Source organism: Hyla sarda, chromosome 1 (genome assembly GCF_029499605.1).
Source record: "Hyla sarda isolate aHylSar1 chromosome 1, aHylSar1.hap1, whole genome shotgun sequence".
NCBI lineage: Eukaryota > Metazoa > Chordata > Amphibia > Anura > Hylidae > Hyla > Hyla sarda.
In genome coordinates, this window is record NC_079189.1 from 42,576,251 (window position 1) to 42,597,380 (window position 21,130).

At 42.5% G+C, this 21,130-nt stretch overlaps 1 protein-coding gene across 14 annotated transcripts in view; it reads right to left on the reverse strand.

Moving 5' to 3' along the window:
- Positions 1–21,130, reverse strand: part of CTBP1 (C-terminal binding protein 1) — a 659,916-nt gene that overhangs the window by 53,726 nt on the left and 585,060 nt on the right. For all 14 annotated transcript variants that reach the window (XM_056554666.1, XM_056554659.1, XM_056554676.1 and 11 more), the window contains one exon: positions 543–697. In XM_056554666.1, the coding sequence (XP_056410641.1) occupies positions 543–697 (155 nt within the window). The remainder of the gene's footprint in view (positions 1–542; positions 698–21,130) is intronic.

Here is a 21,130-nt window from a genome sequence, read left to right on the forward strand (position 1 = left end):
CTCTCCTTCGACGTCATCACGTCGCCGCGCGCTCCATCCCGTTATCCAATAGGAGTGGCGTGCGTAGCGAAGTGATGATGGCAATGGAGAGCGTGGATCCCGGGGAAGAAGACGTCCGGAGCGTCGGGGACGCGGCAACAGGAATGGAGACATCCAGGGCAGCGGTGACGAGCGGTGACTGGTCCGGAGCGGCAGGGACACGTGAGTATTACCTCCTATACCAGTGGTCTTCAACCTGCGGACCTCCAGATGTTGCCGTTGGCTGTCCGGCCATGCTGGGAGTTGTGGTTTTGCAACATCTGGAGGTCCGCAGGTCGAAGGTCAATGTTGGGTTCAGAATCTTTTTTTCTAGATTTTGCACCTTTAAAATTGGGTGTGTCTTATATGCCGGTACGTGCTATAGGGCGAAAAATATGGTATACTCTCTAACAATACCAATATGTATTTGGAAGACATTTTAGAAAAACCTGCATCAATTCACATGATTCATTACACTCAGGCAGCCACTAATGAGATAAAGGAGGCGGTTTACAATGCTTTACCTTCTCGTGGATTTCCTGTGTGGACTGTGCGTCGCAGAACGCCACTGTGGCTACGTCTTTGAGGATTGGCATTTCAACTGTACAATCCCTGCCATCCAGCAGGGCCACGAGAGGGCGCGGGTGCATGGGCCCGTTCATTATTGGTGGTCGAATGCCTAAAGGAAGTAAAGATAAGAAAAAAAATAATTAGGATAGCGTTCTTGAGAGAGGGCATGAGTTTGCCATGAGAAAGAGAACATATTAGACGGAAACAAAGAACACAATGTTAGAAGTTCGATGTGATTTTTTAAGTACATGTCTGGCTGATATTAAGTAATTTATTTACTCAGGAAGCGGAGGTGTACATTGTGTTGACTTTAAGTTTATTTTAATTACTTAGTTAAACACCAACATGAGGAAATATTAAAAAGGACCAAAAATAAGCAAAAACTTTAAAAATTTCCCAGCCTACAAGACTTTTGGAACTTTCTCGAGTTTTGCAAAACTGTTCAGTCAATCACTGAAGGTGGCGAGACCTTCAAAGATTAGCCAGGGCTGACTGTGTTCTGCAGGACTAAAATATCTAGTAAATCAACACCCAATGTGCCCTGTGTTTCATTGGCACAGCAAGAGTTGGCCCCAGGCGGATCGATAAAATCTTAGAATTTTATAATAGATTCCAAGAACCAGAGTTCTTCTGCCAAGCACCCAAAGGAATTTAAAAAAATACATTTTGGTCTGAGTTCTCCTAAGTTTGTATCTCTAATTTTAAGTGAAATTTCTCACTAATCATGTAATGTGTCAACCCCAGGTCTGTCAGGCGTTCTAAGATTTTATCATTATTGGAACAATTTCCTCATACAAAGTCATTTTGAAACTCCTTGTGATGAAAAAAAAAAGTTGAAATCACCCTTAGGTTAAATTCTCCAAAAAAAAGAAGATGGCATCATCTACTGACAAGAAAATTAATGCCCAATAAAGTCCCAACCGATGAACTTACTGAATAGATTTCTATACATTTCTAAATATACATAATTAGATAAAAGAAGTTCCAGAGTCGAAGACTACGTCAAACATCAAAATGTTTATCACCAACTGTTTAATATACATTCCCTAAATTTTTCAAATCTCGTATTGTGTAAAATATTTAAGGTCAGATGACTTGCTTACGAATACTTGGAATACTTAGACTTTACATTCCTTTATAGGCGCCTCATGCTGGAATCTTTTTGATTATCTATTGTAAAGAAAGTTTATGAAGGGTGAAGTTTTTGGAATTTATTTTTTTCCCCCTAAATCTAGAAAAAAGGCAATGCCTATGTCAACAGACCTTCTATTATGTACTCAAACCCCTCAGAAATTGTTTGCCAGAGATTTGATAAAGTGCCCACAGAGGTTATTTGGTTTCCGGATGTAAACTTAGAGAGTGTACAGTTACCAGGAACAAGTTCACACAGGATAACACAAAAACAACAGCACTGCCTTTTCCCATCTCTTTCTCTTGGACGTCAGCCAATGCCTTGAACTTTTTGCCTTGATTCCAACATTTCAGTCAATGTTCTGACTACATGAACACATTCAGACGATACTGACTGATGCCACCTATGTCTCATGTTGCAAGCAGAACAACCTACTACTGATATCCACTTGGGAGATACCGAACGGCACAACCTATGTCTCAATACATGAAAGGAGGAAGTCTAACATCTAGCAAAGCATATCATGGCTAACTCCTATCGGGATGAGCAGAACGATTGTGTGCTCATCCTCGTAAAGATTAGTGGAAATCTGTGTAGTCTTCTGGAGAAACCCTAAACTATCTGGGTGGTAAAAACAAGTCTGAAAACCTTAGTAAAAGAAAATCAACTTTGTAAAACCTTCAACAGTTATATATACTCAAGGGATGCCAACATGGTCCCAAATCCAAACTCTTAAAAACAGCAGAATCCCCAAAAACTAAACACGGAGGCCAAAAATTGACATCACAAGCAAATTTACAGGACTTGGCTAAAACAGTGTGACTTGCTCACATCTATAAAACCGCTTGTAACAGAACAAAAAAAGCACAAAAAATTGAATAAAGCTGGAACAAACTTTTGATGTAAATAATAAACTACAGAAACCCAAGTTGGCCAAACTCCCAAGACAGCTGTCAGACATTCACATGGTTTTTAGCAAATAAGAGGCTGCAAGACCCAAGGAGCAAAAGATTGGCCATGCTTCTTCCCCTCGTGACATCTGCCATCAGTGGAAAGTGGGCACAACCACCTATATACTTACTGGATGAATTATCAAAATGGGAGGGAATCTTAGAAAAGCATATAATTATCTCAGGAGACTTCTGCTCTAGAGGGATATGGATGGAAGTAGCATAATAAATTACTTACTAGATTACAAAGGTTTGTTTTCTGAATTGAAGTGGTCTAAAAATCAACCTTTTAACTGTCTAAAATCTAGCATAAAGTCAACTTAGACAAATATGGCTGCTTTATTTAAGTGCCAGTCTAATTCTCAACAGCCGCACGAAGAGGAAAGTTTGTTGAAGGATCACTTTGAAACATGCAAAAATAGATTTTTCACTATAAAAAGAAAAAAGGATTATTCCTACATCCAAAGAGTTAAAGAATAAAAAAGACAAAATAAAAAATCCACAAGGCAAAGAAAATAGGAAAAAGGAGAAGAAAAAAAAAAGGAATGGAAAAATAAAGACTGGTTGACTTAGATTAGGCTAGGAACAACAGAGTCAAATCCAAACACAACAGACAAAAGTTTGGCTGAACTTCTGTTAACACAATATTAAGGGGAAAAGCCACACAAGAGAAGAATTGTTCTCTGACCAAAAGTCATGGACTCATAGGCCTAAGCTGAAAGTAAGTGGTGTAAGGTATACTTTCTATGTTTCAAACCAACAAATACATACAGTACATGACCAAACCATGCCAATTTACCTAAGTCACATCCCTACATAAAAGGATAGATGACTATAATAGTCTCCAAAATGTCATGGGGGAGTGGAGACACCATGACATTTAATGGTTATGATTGGTTTTATCTGTTTTTTGTTTAGTTTTTTCAAATTCCTAAAGGTTACTGAAGAAAATGATAGACCACTGACAAGTCTTAGGAAAGAGAAGTCATTTTAAAGGGTAAAAGAACCAGATTCCTGGATCATGGCCAGTACCCACAACGGGACCAAAGCCATGGGGGATCTCCCAAGAATCGTTTCAGGTCCGATTTAGAGAACCCAACAACTCAAATGTTAGATCCTGTTCACACTACGGAAATTCCACTCGGTATGTCAAAGAGATTCCAAGGCGGAAATTCTGCAATCAGTGTTCTGCCAAAGAGCGATTGGATTTTTTTTCCCAACGCTTATTTCTGCGGATAGAGTCTACATGAAATAAGTATCAAATCTGTGTGGCACTGATTCCAGAGTGTCCAAATGGAATTCCCCTCAAAATAACTCCGAGCAGAAATTCCGTAGTGTGAACAAGCCTATAGATTCATTTCAGATTTGCAAGTTCTCTGATTGTCTATGCAAAGTATGTACAGGAGCAGAGACTCCTGTCAAATGCAGGAATCCATTCTCCTGTACAGTAAACTGAGCAGCTGGAAAGGGCTCTAAGTGGTAGCAAATGTAGTGAGTAGAAGCAATGATTCCTACCGCATTGCTACTTACCTCTAGTCTGCTCAGTGTACAGGACCAGGGACAAAACTAATCTAAAGTGAATCACAAAAAGTTCAGATTCTAACCAACCCAAATTGTTAAATTCCTGCTGAAGACTTTTAGCAACAATTTTGTTGCACATCTCTATTAATTACAATTACAGTAATACAAAATGTATATAACTTTTTGTTATAGTTTACTACTTTTGTATAATAAAAACACTACAAAAATAATTCGTTTTTCGTGTCGGCACATTGCAAGGGCCATAACGCTTATTGTTATTGTCGATAGAGGTGTGATCTTTTTGGAACGACAACGTTTTTATTGGCAATTTTTTATTAGATTTTATTCCGTTTTTTGGAAGGAGAGATGAACACAAGTCAGAGCCACGTACATAGGGCCAGTATAGGAATGCATGTATAGACTGTAGGGGTCGTCGGTACTTCTTTGTCAGACAAAGGATCAAATGTATACTAAAGTAGGGGAAAACATAGCATGCTGGATTTCATGACAACTCATTCTCTTGATTTGCTAGGTTTAAACCTTGGAAGGTCAAGGGAGATGAGGTTACTTTGCTGGCACTTACAGCATAGTAGTGGTCTAATGTGTATGCAGGGGCACGGTGACATCTAGGGCCCTCTGACTGGGCAGCACTTAAGGGTACACATGGTTGGCCCCAGTATTCCTTAGTTATGGCTCCCCCTCCTTTTGGAAGGTTGGGATTTAGGTACCAGTCAGCCTATTCATAGGGAGCTGAATCTCCTGCACTTTTTTGGCCACTCCCCTGTACCTTATATTGCGCTGCCAGTATTCTGCCGCCATTCAACCCCAAACTTGGGTCCCAGAAGTTGTCCCACCCTCCCTCCCTGTTGATGCTTGAATTTTCTGTTGCTGTTTTGTTTTATTCTTGTTTTTCAGTGTGTATCCTGTTACAAGTCACAGAGAGGCGGTATTTAAAGAAACGTGCACATGTGGATAGATTTTGCCGAGCGATCGTGCTCACCAGAGTTGGGGATGCATACCACAAAAGGTATGTTTACAGTTTTAAGTGCCTTATTCTGTGTTATTTATATTTAAATAAATGATGTGGCCTACCCCCCACCCATTCATAAGTTAGGTTGATTCAGGTCAGGTCAGTCTGTGGTAAACCAAAATTCCCTAAAAAAAATACCCATTGGAATAGACTTGCACACTTAACTGATTTAAGCATACATGTTTAAAGTGTACCTGTCGTTAACAAAATTTATATAATGTAGATAATACCATTATATGTATATTTGTAATATAAATTGGTTAAAAAATATCTATATTTTTGTCCATACAGCTATTGTCTGTGTGTCTCTGTGAGGAGTCCAAATATAAGAAGTGTGGATGGACAAGCGGGGTTCCGTGCACTGAGGACCAGCCGGGCCCCGTGCACTGAGGACCAGCGGGGCCCCGTGCACTGAGGACCAGCGGGGCCCCGTGCACTGAGGACCAGCGGGGCCCCGTGCACTGAGGACAAGCGGGGCCCCGTGCACTGAGGACAAGCGGGGCCCCGTGCACTGAGGACAAGCGGGGCCCCGTGCACTGAGGACAAGCGGGGCCCCGTGCACTGAGGACAAGCGGGGCCCCGTGCACTGAGGACAAGCGGGGCCCCGTGCACTGAGGACAAGCGGGGCCCCGTGCACTGAGGACAAGCGGGGCCCCGTGCACTGAGGACAAGCGGGGCCCCGTGCACTGAGGACAAGCGGGGCCCCGTGCACTGAGGACAAGCGGGGCCCCGTGCACTGAGGACAAGCGGGGCCCCGTGCACTGAGGACAAGCAGGGATCTGTACACTGAGGACAAGCGGGGCCCTGTGCACTGAGGACAAGCAGGTCTCTGTACACTGAGGACAAGCAGGTCTCTGTACACTGAGGACAAGCGGGCTCTGTAGTATTATCCACATTATATAAAAAGTTTTTGTTACTGACCGTTATACTTTAGGTGAGTTGGGAAAGATGAATAGAGAACAGTATCTGAAATATGAAGATATTTTGTCCTCAGGCTGAAGTTCCAATAACTCGGAGTAGGTTTCATAGGGCTGAACCCTTCTACTATATTTCCTGTCTCTGCACTTTTTTTTTCTCTTTCTTCATAAATTATTAGCTCAGAAAATGATGAAACACCAAAAAGCGACCTTAAAACTACAGAGACAGAAACAACAAAACTGAACACGCCACCAAAGGAGGAAGTTTCTGTAGATGTTATCGTGCTCTGTAAGACTCCGCCACGAGGTCAGAAGAGGCACAAAAAGCCAAAACTGCAGATTCAAGGCAAATGCTTGTCAGGCCCCTAATAGATTCCACTTACTCATACGAAAAAATAAGACATGACATAAGAGACTGGTCCACAACTATGACAGACACTGAAGAGCCACGAAAGTAGATGCCAAGCACAAACCGGGACTCCAGAATGTCACATTGTTCAACTCAAGATATCCCGATTATCATACAGGCTATTGAATATTTTTCAACTATAAATTTTTATTTAGTTTTTCACAAGAACAATACAAACAGGTATAAACAGGTGGTGATCAAACCCCATTGAGAAAGGATAAACAAAAGCAATAAAAAAAATACTAGGGAACGCAATACACAGTCAGAGCAAAAACATGGCGAAGTGAAAATCTGTATACATTCATATCAGTTCCAAATAATAGCAACATAGTGAGGGTGGGGGGAGGGAGGTGAGAGGGGGACGAAGATAACAACAGTCAACACCGGGGAGAGGGAGAGGGCCCACACCAAAAACAGTACAGAAGGGAGAAATAAAAGAGAGAGAGGAAAGGGAAAGAAAGGAAGAAGATCCAGAAGAGGTACGAGTCAGGGTGGTCGCCTATCCGTGAACCTATCCCAAGGTTCCCATATTGAAATATATTGCGGAATAGAGTTATTCAGGGAAGCGGTGATGGACTCTAAGGAGCGGATTTCCCTTATCCTAGATATGAGCTCATCCTCAGATGGGGTGGAGGTTTGTTTCCAGCGCTTAGCAATCAAGGTCTTGGTCGCCAGAACAACATGCAAGAACAACTTGAACGGACGCTTGGTCAAGAGTCGGGATGACAGGTGTAGTAGGTAGACCAGGGGATCCAAGGGCAATATTTTCACTATTTTTTTTAATAGTAATTGTATTAGTCAAACTGGAAGACAAATCACTACAATGAGCACACATTGGAGGCAATTAAAGGGGTATTCCACTCCAGGTTGTTTTTTTTTCTGCACATATCATGCACACTGGCCATCACTAGTCGTACAGGTCCATCTGTTTCATTCCAGCACAGCTGCATCTATGAATTTCACTGCTCTACTTTGGTCATGTGATAACAAGTATGACCCACAGAAAACTACATGGCTTAATTTGTCAAAAGGAAGTCAGCCCTGGGTCAGAAGGACACCCCCAACTATAAGATCAGTTCTGCTAGCTCACAGACCCCTGCCAGCTCTATCTGTATACTGCTGCTATTTCTATGGGATTAGGATATAAAGTAGATATACACCTCTCCTGAGGCTTTGTTCACATGTTGCGTTTATTTTCTTGTTGTCTGTTACTACCATGATTTTTCCAAAAACAAATGCAAAAACAGTAAAATCGCAGCAGAAAGAGCCTAAATGCAGTTGGAACTTGTGATAAAAGCAGTAAAGCTTCAACACACAAACACAGCGTAAAGATGGCAAATCTTCATAAAACATATCAGCTATGATTAGGTCAAACCACTTTAAGACTGCACATAATGTGAAGTGACCTCAACCCACTCACGAGTCTAATGATTTAACCTGTGCGACCTCCAGCACCAGCAGCCTGATTAGATGACCAGGTGCAGTGATCAAACTTCACACCCAATGTCCCAGCACAGCCAGAAGGTTCATGGGCAGCATTACAGAACCAGTTCAGCAATTAATTTACATCCAATATAAAGCCAAACCCACGCCTGTCACATTAGCTAAAACAGGTAAGCATGAGGCATACACAAGAACCTCTACTACAGTCACTAATAAAAGCCTATACTGCACTATATAAGCAAAAATGCATGTGAGGGCATGCGTAACCCCTTAACGACCAATGACTTGTATACACGTCATTGTGCCTTAACTTGCAGCTCCCATTTTTCTCTTTCTGGTCCCCAGATTTTAAAACTGTTGCCTGCTTCCAAGAAGAGCGCTCAGTGCTGGACCTACCGGCTCAGACAATAACTGTCCGCATCGGTGCGCTGGTCCTGCTCCAAGCGCTCATCTTAAAAGAGAAGATTGGAGGACCGGAAAGAGGTGAACCAGAGCTGTGTGGGACCGGAGCTAGGTAAGTATACCTTTTTTTAAAAATATTTTTTAACTTTTCAAAAACAGCTGCAATGGCTGGAATACCTCTTTAGGCCCTTATCCAAGACTGTAATTTTTAAGGTCTTTACAGGATTAGGAAAACATGGCAACTCTCTTTCAAAAACAGCAGCATGCTGGGTTGAGTCTGTAACATCAGCTGCTTAGATATGAATGGGATTGAGCTGTTGCATCTTATTTTTTCCTAATCCTGCACAACTAGAGTCGGCACCTACGTGATGCAATATTTAAGCTTCTTTTCCGTATTTACTGAACACATTCTTATCATGGCTCAATGTATAGATTTTTTACATAGACTGCCGTCTCCACCCATATATTAACTCTGTAATTGTATGACACAATTTCTCCCCTCGGGGCCGTAGTAAAACAATCAAGGAAAAAAAATCTCCCCCCTCTTATTGACTTTAGATTATAGGCGCGCTGGATTTCTTAATGGATATTCGCAGCCTTTATGTAGGAGACAGGAAAAACCTGTATTTCTCCAGAAGATTTATTAAAGATTGTATTAGGTAAACTTTTTTCCTTAGTAACACACCTTTTCTACAATCATAAGGAACACAAAAAATGGACCAACAAGACCATCAATTTAAAGAAGTGGCAACAGATGCTGAAGTTTACCAAGACTGCAGAAAATTGGGACACATACCTATTACCCCATGTCCACACCATTAAAGGGGTTCTTCAGGATTGGCACTGTTTTGGGCGAAATGAAGCATATCCGTTTACTGTTTGTGTGTACTATTGAAGCTCAGCCCCATTCTCCTTGAGGGCTCGTTCCAATTCGTCTATCAGAGTTGTCATGAGGTTGAAGGCGCCAGTTAAAACTACACAGTATGAAGCATTTTTCTTCATTTGGCGAAAATCACACCAAATAAGTCTAACACCATGCCTCATTTTAGCTTGTTGCATCTGGCAATCCCATCAATAGATGTGTGGCACTGTTTGTGGAACAAAAACAGCCATGATTTTCTTATCCTGTACAGTACCTTTAAAGGGGTACTCCACTGCTAGACATCTCATTGCCTATCCAAAGGATAGGGGAAAAGATGTCAGATTGCAGGGGTCCTGCTGCTGGGGCCCCCCACGATCTCCCGCAGCACCTGACGTTCTAAACAAACGCCAAGGGTACTGCGGCAGTGGTCGTGATACCTTGGCCACACCCCCTCGTGATGTTGCGACATGCCCCTTCCATTCATGTCTGTAGGAGGGGGCATTTGGGCCGCTGCCATGAGGGGGCGTGGCCATGACATCGCGGCCTCCGGCTCCAAGTGTTCTGAACAAAATGTTTAGAACCCTGGGGTCCAAATTGCTACCAATATCATACCTCACCACCATCTTACATAATGACAACATGTCATTGGAAAAATATGTCACCACTTTATGATCATGGGGGCTCTGACCTCTGGGAATCTGCACCAACTCTACATTGAAGAGGAGTCTGGGCTAAAGCCTCATCATTTTCAGGATAACTGGAAGTCCCAAAAGGTCAGAATCAAGAGATTCTAAAATAATGGGATTACTCAAAAGATAAGAAAAGCCCCAAAAAATCCTTTAAATAAAAACAGACAAACAAACCAAACCCACTTTAAAAAAAAAAGCATAGGTCTTCAATTTAAAAAAATATATCAATACAACACAGGATATAGCAACAATAAAAAAGGAACGTGAGGGCAAGAAATCTTTACTCAAACCTTTTCTTATTTAAGGAAGTGAGTGATCCCAAATGCCCTTCAACCCAGCCAACAATAAGTGGTAACCACCGCGTAATGCCCTCTTATTGTGGAAGCTGCTAGACCAGCCGGGCTATGTACCTTTGCAGGGGAAGAGGGGAAATGCTGGCTATATTGGATTTTAATTTAAATAGTTATGGATTTCTAGTTCTAAAATCTTAAAATATGAATCCATTTTACCTGTGTCACCTAACCTAAACTTTACTCCAAAGGAAACACCATCTACCATAGCATATCTAAAATCATCCATCGAACAAAACAACATAAATGCTCTAACATTTTGCCCAATCATAAACCTGGGGATTCCAAAAGAAACACCCGACCATAATATGATCCAAATCCATTAGGGGTTATGTAAGTTTGTAGGAAAACAATAAGTAGAAGCCACTGCTTGGCCCTTGGAAACAAAAACAAGGTCTTGTCCAATTTGGCACTAACTGAGTGCAGCTGAACTGGACGGGGACCCGACACAACCCAGATGGCTGGACCGACCCCCTGTGCATCTGAGCGGACGTCACAAAGCAGCTCTTTGTACTGCAGTTTCCCCATGTACGTTACATAGCAATTTGATGTAAAACCAACAGAATTTTGTTTTAAAGGGGTACTCTGGTGGAAAACCATTTTTTTTATGAACTGGTGCCAGAAAGTTATATAGATTTGTAAATGACCTCTATTAAAAAATCTTAATCCTTCCAGTACTTATCAGCTGCTGTATACTACAGAGTAAGTTGAGTTTTTATTTTCTGTCTGACCACAGTGCTCTCTGCTGCCACCTCTGTCCGTGTCAGGAACTGTCCGGAGTAGGGAAGGTTTGCTATGGAGATTTGCTCCTACTCTGGACAGTTCCTGACTCAGACAAAAAGGTGTCAGCAATTGGAAAGAACTACACAACTTCCTCTGGAAGCTGACAAGTACTGGAAGGATTAAGATTTTGTAATAGAAGTAATTTACATAGTAATTCATTTGGTTTCCTCTATAGGACTTGTGTAATTTACAAATCTGTTTTAACTTTCTGGAGCCAGTTGATATGAAAAAAATTGTTTTCCACCCGAGTACCCCTTTAACCCAAAAAAGTCTATTTCTATTTCTAAAATAAAAAAAACAGCTGCAGCCTCATATTTTGGTGGTGGAAAGGAGTAACAAAGTGACTCTTACCCTGGAGGACCATGTCCTGAATCACAAGGACAACCCACCGATTTGAATGTCCACTGTGTAATGCTTAATCTCACCTGCGGGGTTGCTATAGAGAAACTGAACACTTACTGAAGCCTTTCTCCCGCAGGGTACAGTTGATTGCTGAGGTTCAGATAAGAGGGACACTGATCAGCTTATTGTCAAGTGACCTCTCTCACACATGTAGGGATTCTTAAAAGTGGACTACCCCTTTTAAGCAAATCTTGGGGTAAATTTGGCCAAAATGTCCACCAAAGCAGCCAAACTGTTACTTAGGCAATTTACTATGTCATTGTCTAACTGCGCCTAAAAACTGGATGCACCCATGTAGAATTTTGTCTAAGGCAGTGTTCCATAACCAGGGTGCCTCCAACTGTTGCAAAACTAAAACTCCCAGCATGCCCAGACAGCCGTTGGCTGTCTGGGCATGCTGGGAGTTGTAGTTTTGCAACAGCTGAAGGCACCCTAGTTGGGGGGGGGGGGGGAAACGGTCTAAGGCAACAGTGGTGGGGTGGGAAGTAGAGCAGAAGAAGATCTTTTGAAATCCGCAACCTTCATACAGTGACAGAACCTTGAATGACTATAATTTACACCAAGGCAAAACTGGTGACGTTGGCGGGGGTGGAGGTCAAGAATTTTGCGGTGCCAGTTAACCCAGAACCCTTTTAATGGGGTACTCCGGTGAAAACCTTTTTTCTTTTAAATCAACTGGTGGCAGAAAGTTAAACATATTTGTAAATTACTTCTATTAAAAAATCTTAATCCTTCCTGTACTTATTAGCTACAGAATGCTACAGAGGAAATTCCTTTCTTTTTGGAACACTGATGACATCACGAGCACAGTGCTCTCTGCTGACATCTCTGTCCATTTTAGCAACCATGCATAGCAGATGTATGCTAAGGGCAGGATGGCGGCTTAGTGGTTAGCACTGCTAACCTTGCAGTGCTGGGGACTTGGGTTCAAATCCCACTAAGGACAACAATAAATAAAGAATTATTATTATTATTATTATTATTATAATGTCAGCAGAGAGAACTGTGGTCGTGATGTCATCAGAGAGCATTCAAAAAAGAAAAGAATTTCCTCTGTAGTATTCAGCAGCTAATAAGTACAGGAAGGATTAAGATTTTTTAACAGATGTCATTTACAAATATGTTTAACTTTCTGCCACCAGTTGATTTAAAAGAAAAAAGGTTTTCACCGGAGTACCCTTTAAGACATGGCAATGCATAGGAACACATGGAATACTATTTTTATTTTATCATATAATTATTTTTTATCATATATAATTTATCATATAATTATTTTTTATTATTTTTTTTTATTATGTATAATTTATTTTATCGTAGAATGCTAAGCTCGTGTTTAAAATGAGTAAAATGCTCACCGTCATTTTCCCTAGCATGCTGGGAGTTGCAGTTTTGCAACAATAGTTGGAAAACACCGATTTAGTGTATAGGGGCACGGAAAGATACACTTTTGTTCTCGGGGAGATAAGTCATTGCCAGGTGTCTGGCAGAATCCTTCTCCTCGGTATTTAGAACAAATGCATGATCGGTAGAGTCTGGCTGTGGGCCAAACATTCTGTAAATGTACGTAACGTCTAACCAGCTTTAGACACAAAATAAGGGAAACAAAAATATGTAGCGCATATACATAAAAAGATTTTATCAGTCACAATAAAAGCTCATTTATACTTCAATTTTACTTTTAAGAGTATATACCGTATTTTTTGCCGTATAAGACGCACTTTTTCTTCCCCAAAACTGGGGGGGGGGGAAGTTGGTGCGTCTTATACGGCGAATACACCCCTATAATGTCGGTCCCTGCGGCCATCAATGGCCGGGACCCGCGGCTAATACAGGGCATCAACGATTGCGGTGATGCGCTGTATTAACCCTTCAGACGCGGCGATCAAAGCTGACCGACGCGTCTGAAGGGAAAGTGACACTAACCCGGCTGCTCAGTTGGGCTGTTCAGGACCGCCGCGGTGAAATCACGGTGTCTCGAACAGCTTACAGGACATCGGGAGGGACTTTACCTGCCTCCTCAGTGTCTGCTCCGTGCCGGGATCCCCTGCATGGGCGGCGCTCTCCTACGATGTCATCACATCATCGTGCACGCCGTCCCGTCATCTTATAGGAGCGTCGTGCGTAGCGGCGTGAAGACGGCGATGGAGAGCGTGGATCCTGGGGAAGAAAACGTCCGGAGCGTCAGGGACACCACGGGGACGCGGCGACAGCGATGGAGCGACATCCAGGGCAGCGGTGACGGGTCCGGAGCGGCGGGGAAACGTGAGTATTACTCTTCCTATCCAGTGGTCTTCAACCTGCGGACCTCCAGATGTTGCAAAACTACAACTCCCAGCATGCCCGGACAGCCAACGGCTGTAGTTTTGCAACAACTGGAGATCCGCAGGTTGAAGATCACTGTTGGGTGCAGAATCTTTTTTTTCTAGATTTTGCACCTTTAAAATTGGGTGCGTCTTATATGCCGGTGCGTCCTGTAGGGCGAAAAATACGGTACATACATTTAAACAGGTTTTCTGGGCAATTTTGTTATATGCCTCCAAGTGAAGTTATAAACAAAACAAAAAAACTCTGCATACTCACCTCCCCATATCCTCTGCCCTTCTGACGTCCTCCAGTCCCCACTGCCATTCTTTTCTTCCTGCTTATCTTTTTTAAAGGGGTATTCCAGGAAAAACCTTTTTATATAATATATATATATATATATATATATATATATATATATATAATCTATCAACTGACTCCAGAAAGTTAAACAGATTTGTTAATTACTTCTATTAAAAAATCTTCATCCTTTCAGTACTTATGAGCTTCTGAAGTTAAAGGGATACTCCAGTGAAAACTTTTTTTCTTTTAAATCAACTGGTGGCAGAAAGTTAAACATATTTGTAAATTACTTTTATTAAAAAATGTTAATCCTTCCAGTACTTATTAGCTGCTGAATGCTACAGAGGAAATTCCTTTCTTTTTGGAACACTGGTGACATCACGAGCAAAGTGCTCTCTGCTGACATCTCTGACCATTTTAGCAACCATGCATAGGAGATGTATGCAAAGGGCAGCATAGTGGCTCAGTGGTTAGCACTGCTGCCTTGCAGTGCTGTGGACTTGGGTTCAAATCCCACTAAGGACAACAATAAATAAAGCGTCATTATTATTATTATAATAACGTCAGCAGAGAGCACTGTGCTTGTGATGTCATCAGAGAGCATTCAAAAAAGAAAAAAGAATTTCCTCTGTAGTATTCAGCAGCTAATAAGTACAGGAAGGATTAAGATTTTTTTTAATAGAAGTAATTTACAAATATGTTTAACTTTCTGCCACCAGTTGATTTAAAAGAAAAAAGGTTTTCACCGGAGTACCCCTTTAAAGGTTGTTCTTTTCTGTCTAAGTCCTCTCTGATGACACATGTCTCGGGAAACGCCCAGTTTAGAAGCAAATCCCCATAGCAAACCTCTTCTAAACTGGGCGTTTCCCGAGACAGGTGTCAGAGAGCACTTAGACAGAAAAGAACAACCTTAAATCAGAAGCTCATAAGTACTGAAAGAATTAAGATTTTTTAATAGAAGTAATTTACAAATCTGTTTAACTTTCTGGAGCCAGTTGATATATATGAAAAAAGTTTTTTCCTGGAATACCCCTTTAATGTTTTGCCCATTCAGCCACTAGGCTGCCTGCATAAAATATCATCAGAAGGAGGAAATAAAAGGACGGCAGTGGGGACTGGAGAACTTTCGAACAGCAGCAGTGGGTGATTGGGGGAAAGATAAGTATGCAGTCTTTTTTTGTATTTGCTACTCTGGAAAATGTATAACCAAGTCTTCAAACAATGGACCTCCAGCTGTTTGAATAGTACAACTCCCAGCATGCCCAGACAGCCAAAAGCAATCCAGGTATGCTGGGAGTAGTAGTTCTGAAACATCCGGAGGTCCACAGCTTGGAGACAACTGGCATATGACAATAAATTCCTTTAGATTCTAATTTCCTCACTTTTTTTCAATATGTACCATGTTTCATTGAATCCATATTGGCCATTTGTTTTAGCCCAAAGAAGAGAATAGGTTGAAATCTAAAAACACATGTTTCCTTTGTTGTATAGTTCACTTTTTTACATTTATAGTTCAGCACTATTACCAAAACCACAAAAATAATAAGTAAATATGGAAAAACGTGTACAATACAGAATCAAAGTAAAACAGAAAAAAAAGAAAGCTTGCGAAAATGACAAAAAAAATAAAAATAATTCAGGACAAGCCTGTGGGAAACAATGATAACTTCTGACAAGGCCGAGACAAGGGGTAGGCGGAGTAGGCAGCTGCCTAAGGCTGCGCGTGGCATTTCATGGATAAAACACGATACATATGATGCAGAAATTTGCAGTCCCTGTTATAGGCATGTGGTAGGGTGGCAAACTGGTCCTTCATTGAGGACTGTCTACACATTTAATGTAAAATTGGATGGCACGCTGCGGTACAATATAATACCCCAGCAGACTACAGCCACTATATTACAGATCCATAATACAGCAATGTGCATGAGGCCTCGTGGTGATCCCATAGTCACTATTAGAGATGAGCAAACTTACAGTAAATTTGATTCGTCATGCACTTCTCGGCTCGGCAGTTGATGACTTATCCTGCATAAATTAGTTCAGCCCTCAGGTGCTCCGGTGGGCTGGAAAAGGTGGATACAGTCCTAGGAGACTCTTTCCTAGGAATGTATCCACCTTTTCCAGCCCACCGGAGCACCTCAAGGCTGAACTAATTTACGCAGGATAAGTCATCAACTGCCGAGCCGAGAAGTGCGTGATGAATCGAATTTACTGTAAGTTCCCTCATCTCTAGTCACTATGACAAAATAAGCTTTCAAACCACCAGGGCGAGAAGTGTTGTCATATGAACACAGATGAAGAGATTCCAGCCCTCCAGCCCAAAACTGTAGCAATCATTCACCCACATCACACAGTGTAAAGAAAATATTCGTATAAAAAACACATATACATGAAAAGATGGAACTTTGTTGTCATGGGAACAAAGAGATATTCAGTCATAACTGACAAAAACCTCATAGGAACAATACAGTGACCCCCCCCCCCCCCAACCTACGATGGCCCCGACATACGATCATTTCAACATACGATGGCCTCTCAGAGGCAGCATCAACATACAATGCTTTTGTATGTTGGGGCCATCGCATAAACGGCTATCCGGCCAAGTGTGCTGCTGCCATTTTCTTCTTTTTTTACATGCTTCAGCTGCCACCGGATAGCCATTTACGGTGCCCCGTGTGCTCCGCTGACGATCACTTACCTGTCCTCAGGGCTCCGGCGCGTCCTCTTTGGGATCCCCTGCATCGTCGGCGCTCTCCATCGTCGTCATCACGTCGCTGCGCAAGTCGTCCCATCATCCAATAGGAGCGTCGTGCGTAGCAACGTGATGGCGGCGACGGAGAGCGCGGATGCCGGGGAAGCAGAGGCCTTGCCGGAGCGTCAGGGACACTGCTACAACGATGGAAGGCGACATCCAGGCCAGCGGTGGCGGTCCGGAGCGGCGGGGACACGCGAGTATAACCTCCAATACCAGTGGTCTTCAATAGAGATGAGCGAACTTACAGTAAATTCGATTCGTCACGAACTTCTCGGCTCGGCAGTTGATGACTTTTCCTGCATAAATTAGTTCAGCTTTCAGGTGCTCCAATGGGCTGGAAAAGGTGGGTACAGTCCTAGGAAAGAGTCTCCTAGGACTGTATCCACCTTTTCCAGCCCACGGGAGCACCGGAAAGCTGAACTCCTTTATGCAAGATAAGACATCAACTGCCGAGCCGAGAAGTTTGTGACGAATCGAATTTACTGTAAGTTCGCTCATCTCTAGTCTTCAACCTGCGGACCTCCAGATGTTGCAAAACTACAACTCCCAGCATGCCCGGACAGCCAACGGCTGTCCGGGCATGCTGGGTGTTGTAGTTTTGCAACATCTGGAGGTCCGCAGGTTGTAGACCACTGTTCCGCGAGTAATCCGCCGCTATTCCGCACGGAAATGATGCCGCCAAATCCGCCTTAAAATTTCCGCTTTAATTACAAGCAGAAAACAGTGGGAGTGCTAAGAGCCAAGTTCAGCCCCTTTTGGACCATGTGATCACATGACCCAAACCAGGTCAGTCAATTTTTTCAATGTGGGCTAGTCCAAGAACCAGTGGGCTGATCATATTGAAATTTCTGACTCAAATCCGGACGAAATTTCCGCATGGAATCCGCTTGCAATCTTCCTACGTTCCGCGTTCGACTAAAAATCCGCAGGGAAATGAGAGTCCCAGTGAACTCAATGGGATTCTGCGGCGGAAATCGGTCTGAAGAAAGAGCACCCCCTTTCTTCAGGCAGAAATTTTCTAGCAGAAATTTGCAACGGAAATTACGACGCATGTACTTTATAGCCAGCGGAAATTCTAGCGGAAATTTTACGACTGAATTTCTGTCGGAAATTCCGTAGTCTGGACCTAGCCTTACAGAAACCCAATGGACCCCATTCAAAGTCAGTGGGGCCAGTAGGGTCCCATTGGTGTACATTGCGCAATGGACCATGGTCCAGGTCCGTTATTTGTCCCTAGAATGGACTCTGAAACTGAGTTCCCTGAATGGAGCCTAACGCTAATGTGAACCTGGCCATTCACAGAAGATAGCGGTCTGACAAAAAAAAGTGACAGCTCTCTCTCCCGATTTCCCCCATCCACATGCTCACTCAGCTCAACGGAGCATGCATGTGTCCACAATGAGGAGAGGGGAGAAAAGGGCTTTTAAAACACCTCTGGCAGCTGTTTATCTTCCCATAAACAAAAGGATCTGAAACTAGAAATCCAACATGCCAAATGCTTCTCTCCCCCCCAACGTCAGCCATTAGAGGAGAGCACGGGGGCCCCTATGATCAGCCATATAAGACGTGGACACACACACAATATTTAACCCAAATGTTTCAATGAATTACTGTACTAAAAAAAAAAAATATGTCTTTAAAATAGTGCTGAAATAGCAATGCCAAAAAAAGCCTAAATACCACCTTCAAACAGGATACAAATAATGCTACCATATAGTGGCCACAAATACACTGCAATTCTCTTCACACCTACTGCCAATCATTGCCTAAACAATTCTATTCATTGTGGTGTCCAAATAATACCTCCATGCAACACAGACATTGCAAAGGGGTTAATGCTAAGATCCATTTTGGTCTAGGGCAGTGAAGGTTTTTATTTTTTTTTTAAATCAACTGGTGCCAGAAAGTTAAACAGATTTGTAAATTCCTTCTATTAAAAAAATCTTACATTCTTCCAGTACTTATCAGCTGCTGTTCAGATACACAGGAAGTTCTTTTCTTTTTGAATTTCCTTTCTGTCTGACTACAGTGCTCTCTGCTGACACCGTCTTGAGTAGTAGCAAATCCCCATAGAAAATCTATCCTGCTCTGGACAGTTCCTAAAATGGACAGAGGTGTCAGCAGAGAGCACTGTTGTCCGACAGAAAGGAAATTCAAAAAGAAAAAAAGAACTTCCTGTGGAAGGATTGCGATTTTTTAATAGAAGTAATTTACAAATCTGTTTAACTTTCTGGCACCAGTTGATTAAAAATAAATAAATAAATGTTTTCCAGTGGAGTACACCTTTAATGTTTAGTCCCTGATGGGTCGAGGGCATTAAAGAGGTTTTGGAAAATTCAACATGATCAGATTACAAGAATGAAAGCCCAAAGTCCCTTGAGCGTATGCAGCTGAAGTGTGCATGCTCCCCACTTTTTCTATGGGACTTCAGAACATAGGCAAGTACAGTGCTCGACCACCACTCCATACATCATCTATAGGACGTCTAAACAAACCCAAGTACAACGCACGACCACCACTCCATACATCATATATGTGTGATAGCCTAAGGGGTGTAGGGTAATGGGAGTGTAGCTGTGTGGGTATCAAAGGGTGCTTGTTAACCCTTGCTATTTGTGACGCCAGGGTGAGGGCTCCTCAATAAAGCTTTTCCTACCGCCGCCCTTCCCAGAAACGATAGGGAGGTGGATGATAATAGGTTTGAGGTAGATAATAATGGATTGTCCACAACCGGAAAGCTTCTGTAAACAGCGTTAACTTTTACTGAAGATTTTCCGTACACTTCATTAACACAACAGTCTCTTATCATAACAACAGCTTCCTTTGGAGATTGACAATGGTTGAGACTTTAGCTTTAGAAGTCTTTTAGTCTATAGCGCTGTTCCACTGGATTTAGGGGAATTAGTTGCGGTCCAGCAGTCACGCTAACATTAGCAGGAATCGGAGTAAAACTCACAATTTTTGGTTCTGCTGAGGCCGTAGGTTTTGAGGCCTAGCATGTCTTTGAAAGTTGCGTAGCACACCGTCCTGTTAGACCGGCATCCACGAGAGCAGCAACCCAAGAGAGCGATAATTGGACGCAGCTCCCTTATATGGGCTGGACTAACGCTAATTGGTCCATACTGATGTCAATCACCATTACAGAGATTTGTGGTTAACACGTGACCCAAGGACCTCCTAAGGTCCTGCAACATACCATAGAGGTTACAAGCATGGTTACATGACCGAAGGTCCTGCGACGCTGAACAAGGCAAGTACTATACATTCCTATAGAATATAGCTATAATTATCAAATATATACATTTATTAAAATTAAAGTTAGACTTAAGGAGAGGAGACTAGGGGCTTTCCCACCTACCTGAATGTAGTTACTCTGACTTTAAGGACCTCTGCACTAGGTACTGGATGCAATACGGTACCGGGACACCACATACGTGACTTCTGTACAAAGCCAAGTACAGTCCTCAGCCACCATCTATGGTACTTCTGAACAAAGTACAGTCCTCAGCAATGTTCGAAAGTCCCGTAGATAGTGAATGGAGTTGAGGCCAAGCACTGTACTTGGAGTGGTTGCTAAGCATGCCCACTGCAGTTCCATTTACTCAGGTGACGAGGCCTTTATTCTTGCAATAAGGGGGCTTCCGGTGGTTGGGCCATGACCCTATCCCGTAGATCGGTAATAACCCCTTTAGGCTATGTTCACACGGCAGAATTTCCACATGGATTTTAGCATGTGTCTCAAGCCTACTCACTTGACTGGGATTCCGCAGTCCCATTCGCACAGCAGAATTTTCGCTGGAGACGTTCTGCAGCTCAATTTCTGCATTCTGCCAAAATATAAGTCATGTCTTTTTGCGGAATTCGGCTGCGCAAGCCCACTGAAGTGAATGGGTTTTTGGTGTGAATCAGCGAAAAAATTTAGCTTTTGTAATGAATACAGGCACTATTTTATAATGCACTGTGTATTCATGCGGAATGTATGCAGATAATCCGCATGAATTCCACATAAATTTCACATATAACTGAAACATGCGAAATTCCCGGTCAAATTAATACGGTCGAGTAATTCACACGTCTATGTGGAATTTCTGCCGTCTCAACATAACCTTAAAAGGGGTACTCCGGTGCTCCAGCGTTCTGAACATTTAGTTTCAAAAACTGGGTGCACACTGCGGAGGTTGTGATGTCAGGGCGACACCCTCGTGACATCACACCACGCCCCCTCAATGCAAGTTTAAAGGGGAGGCGTGGCTACTGCCACGCCCCCTCCCATAGAATTGCATTAAGGGG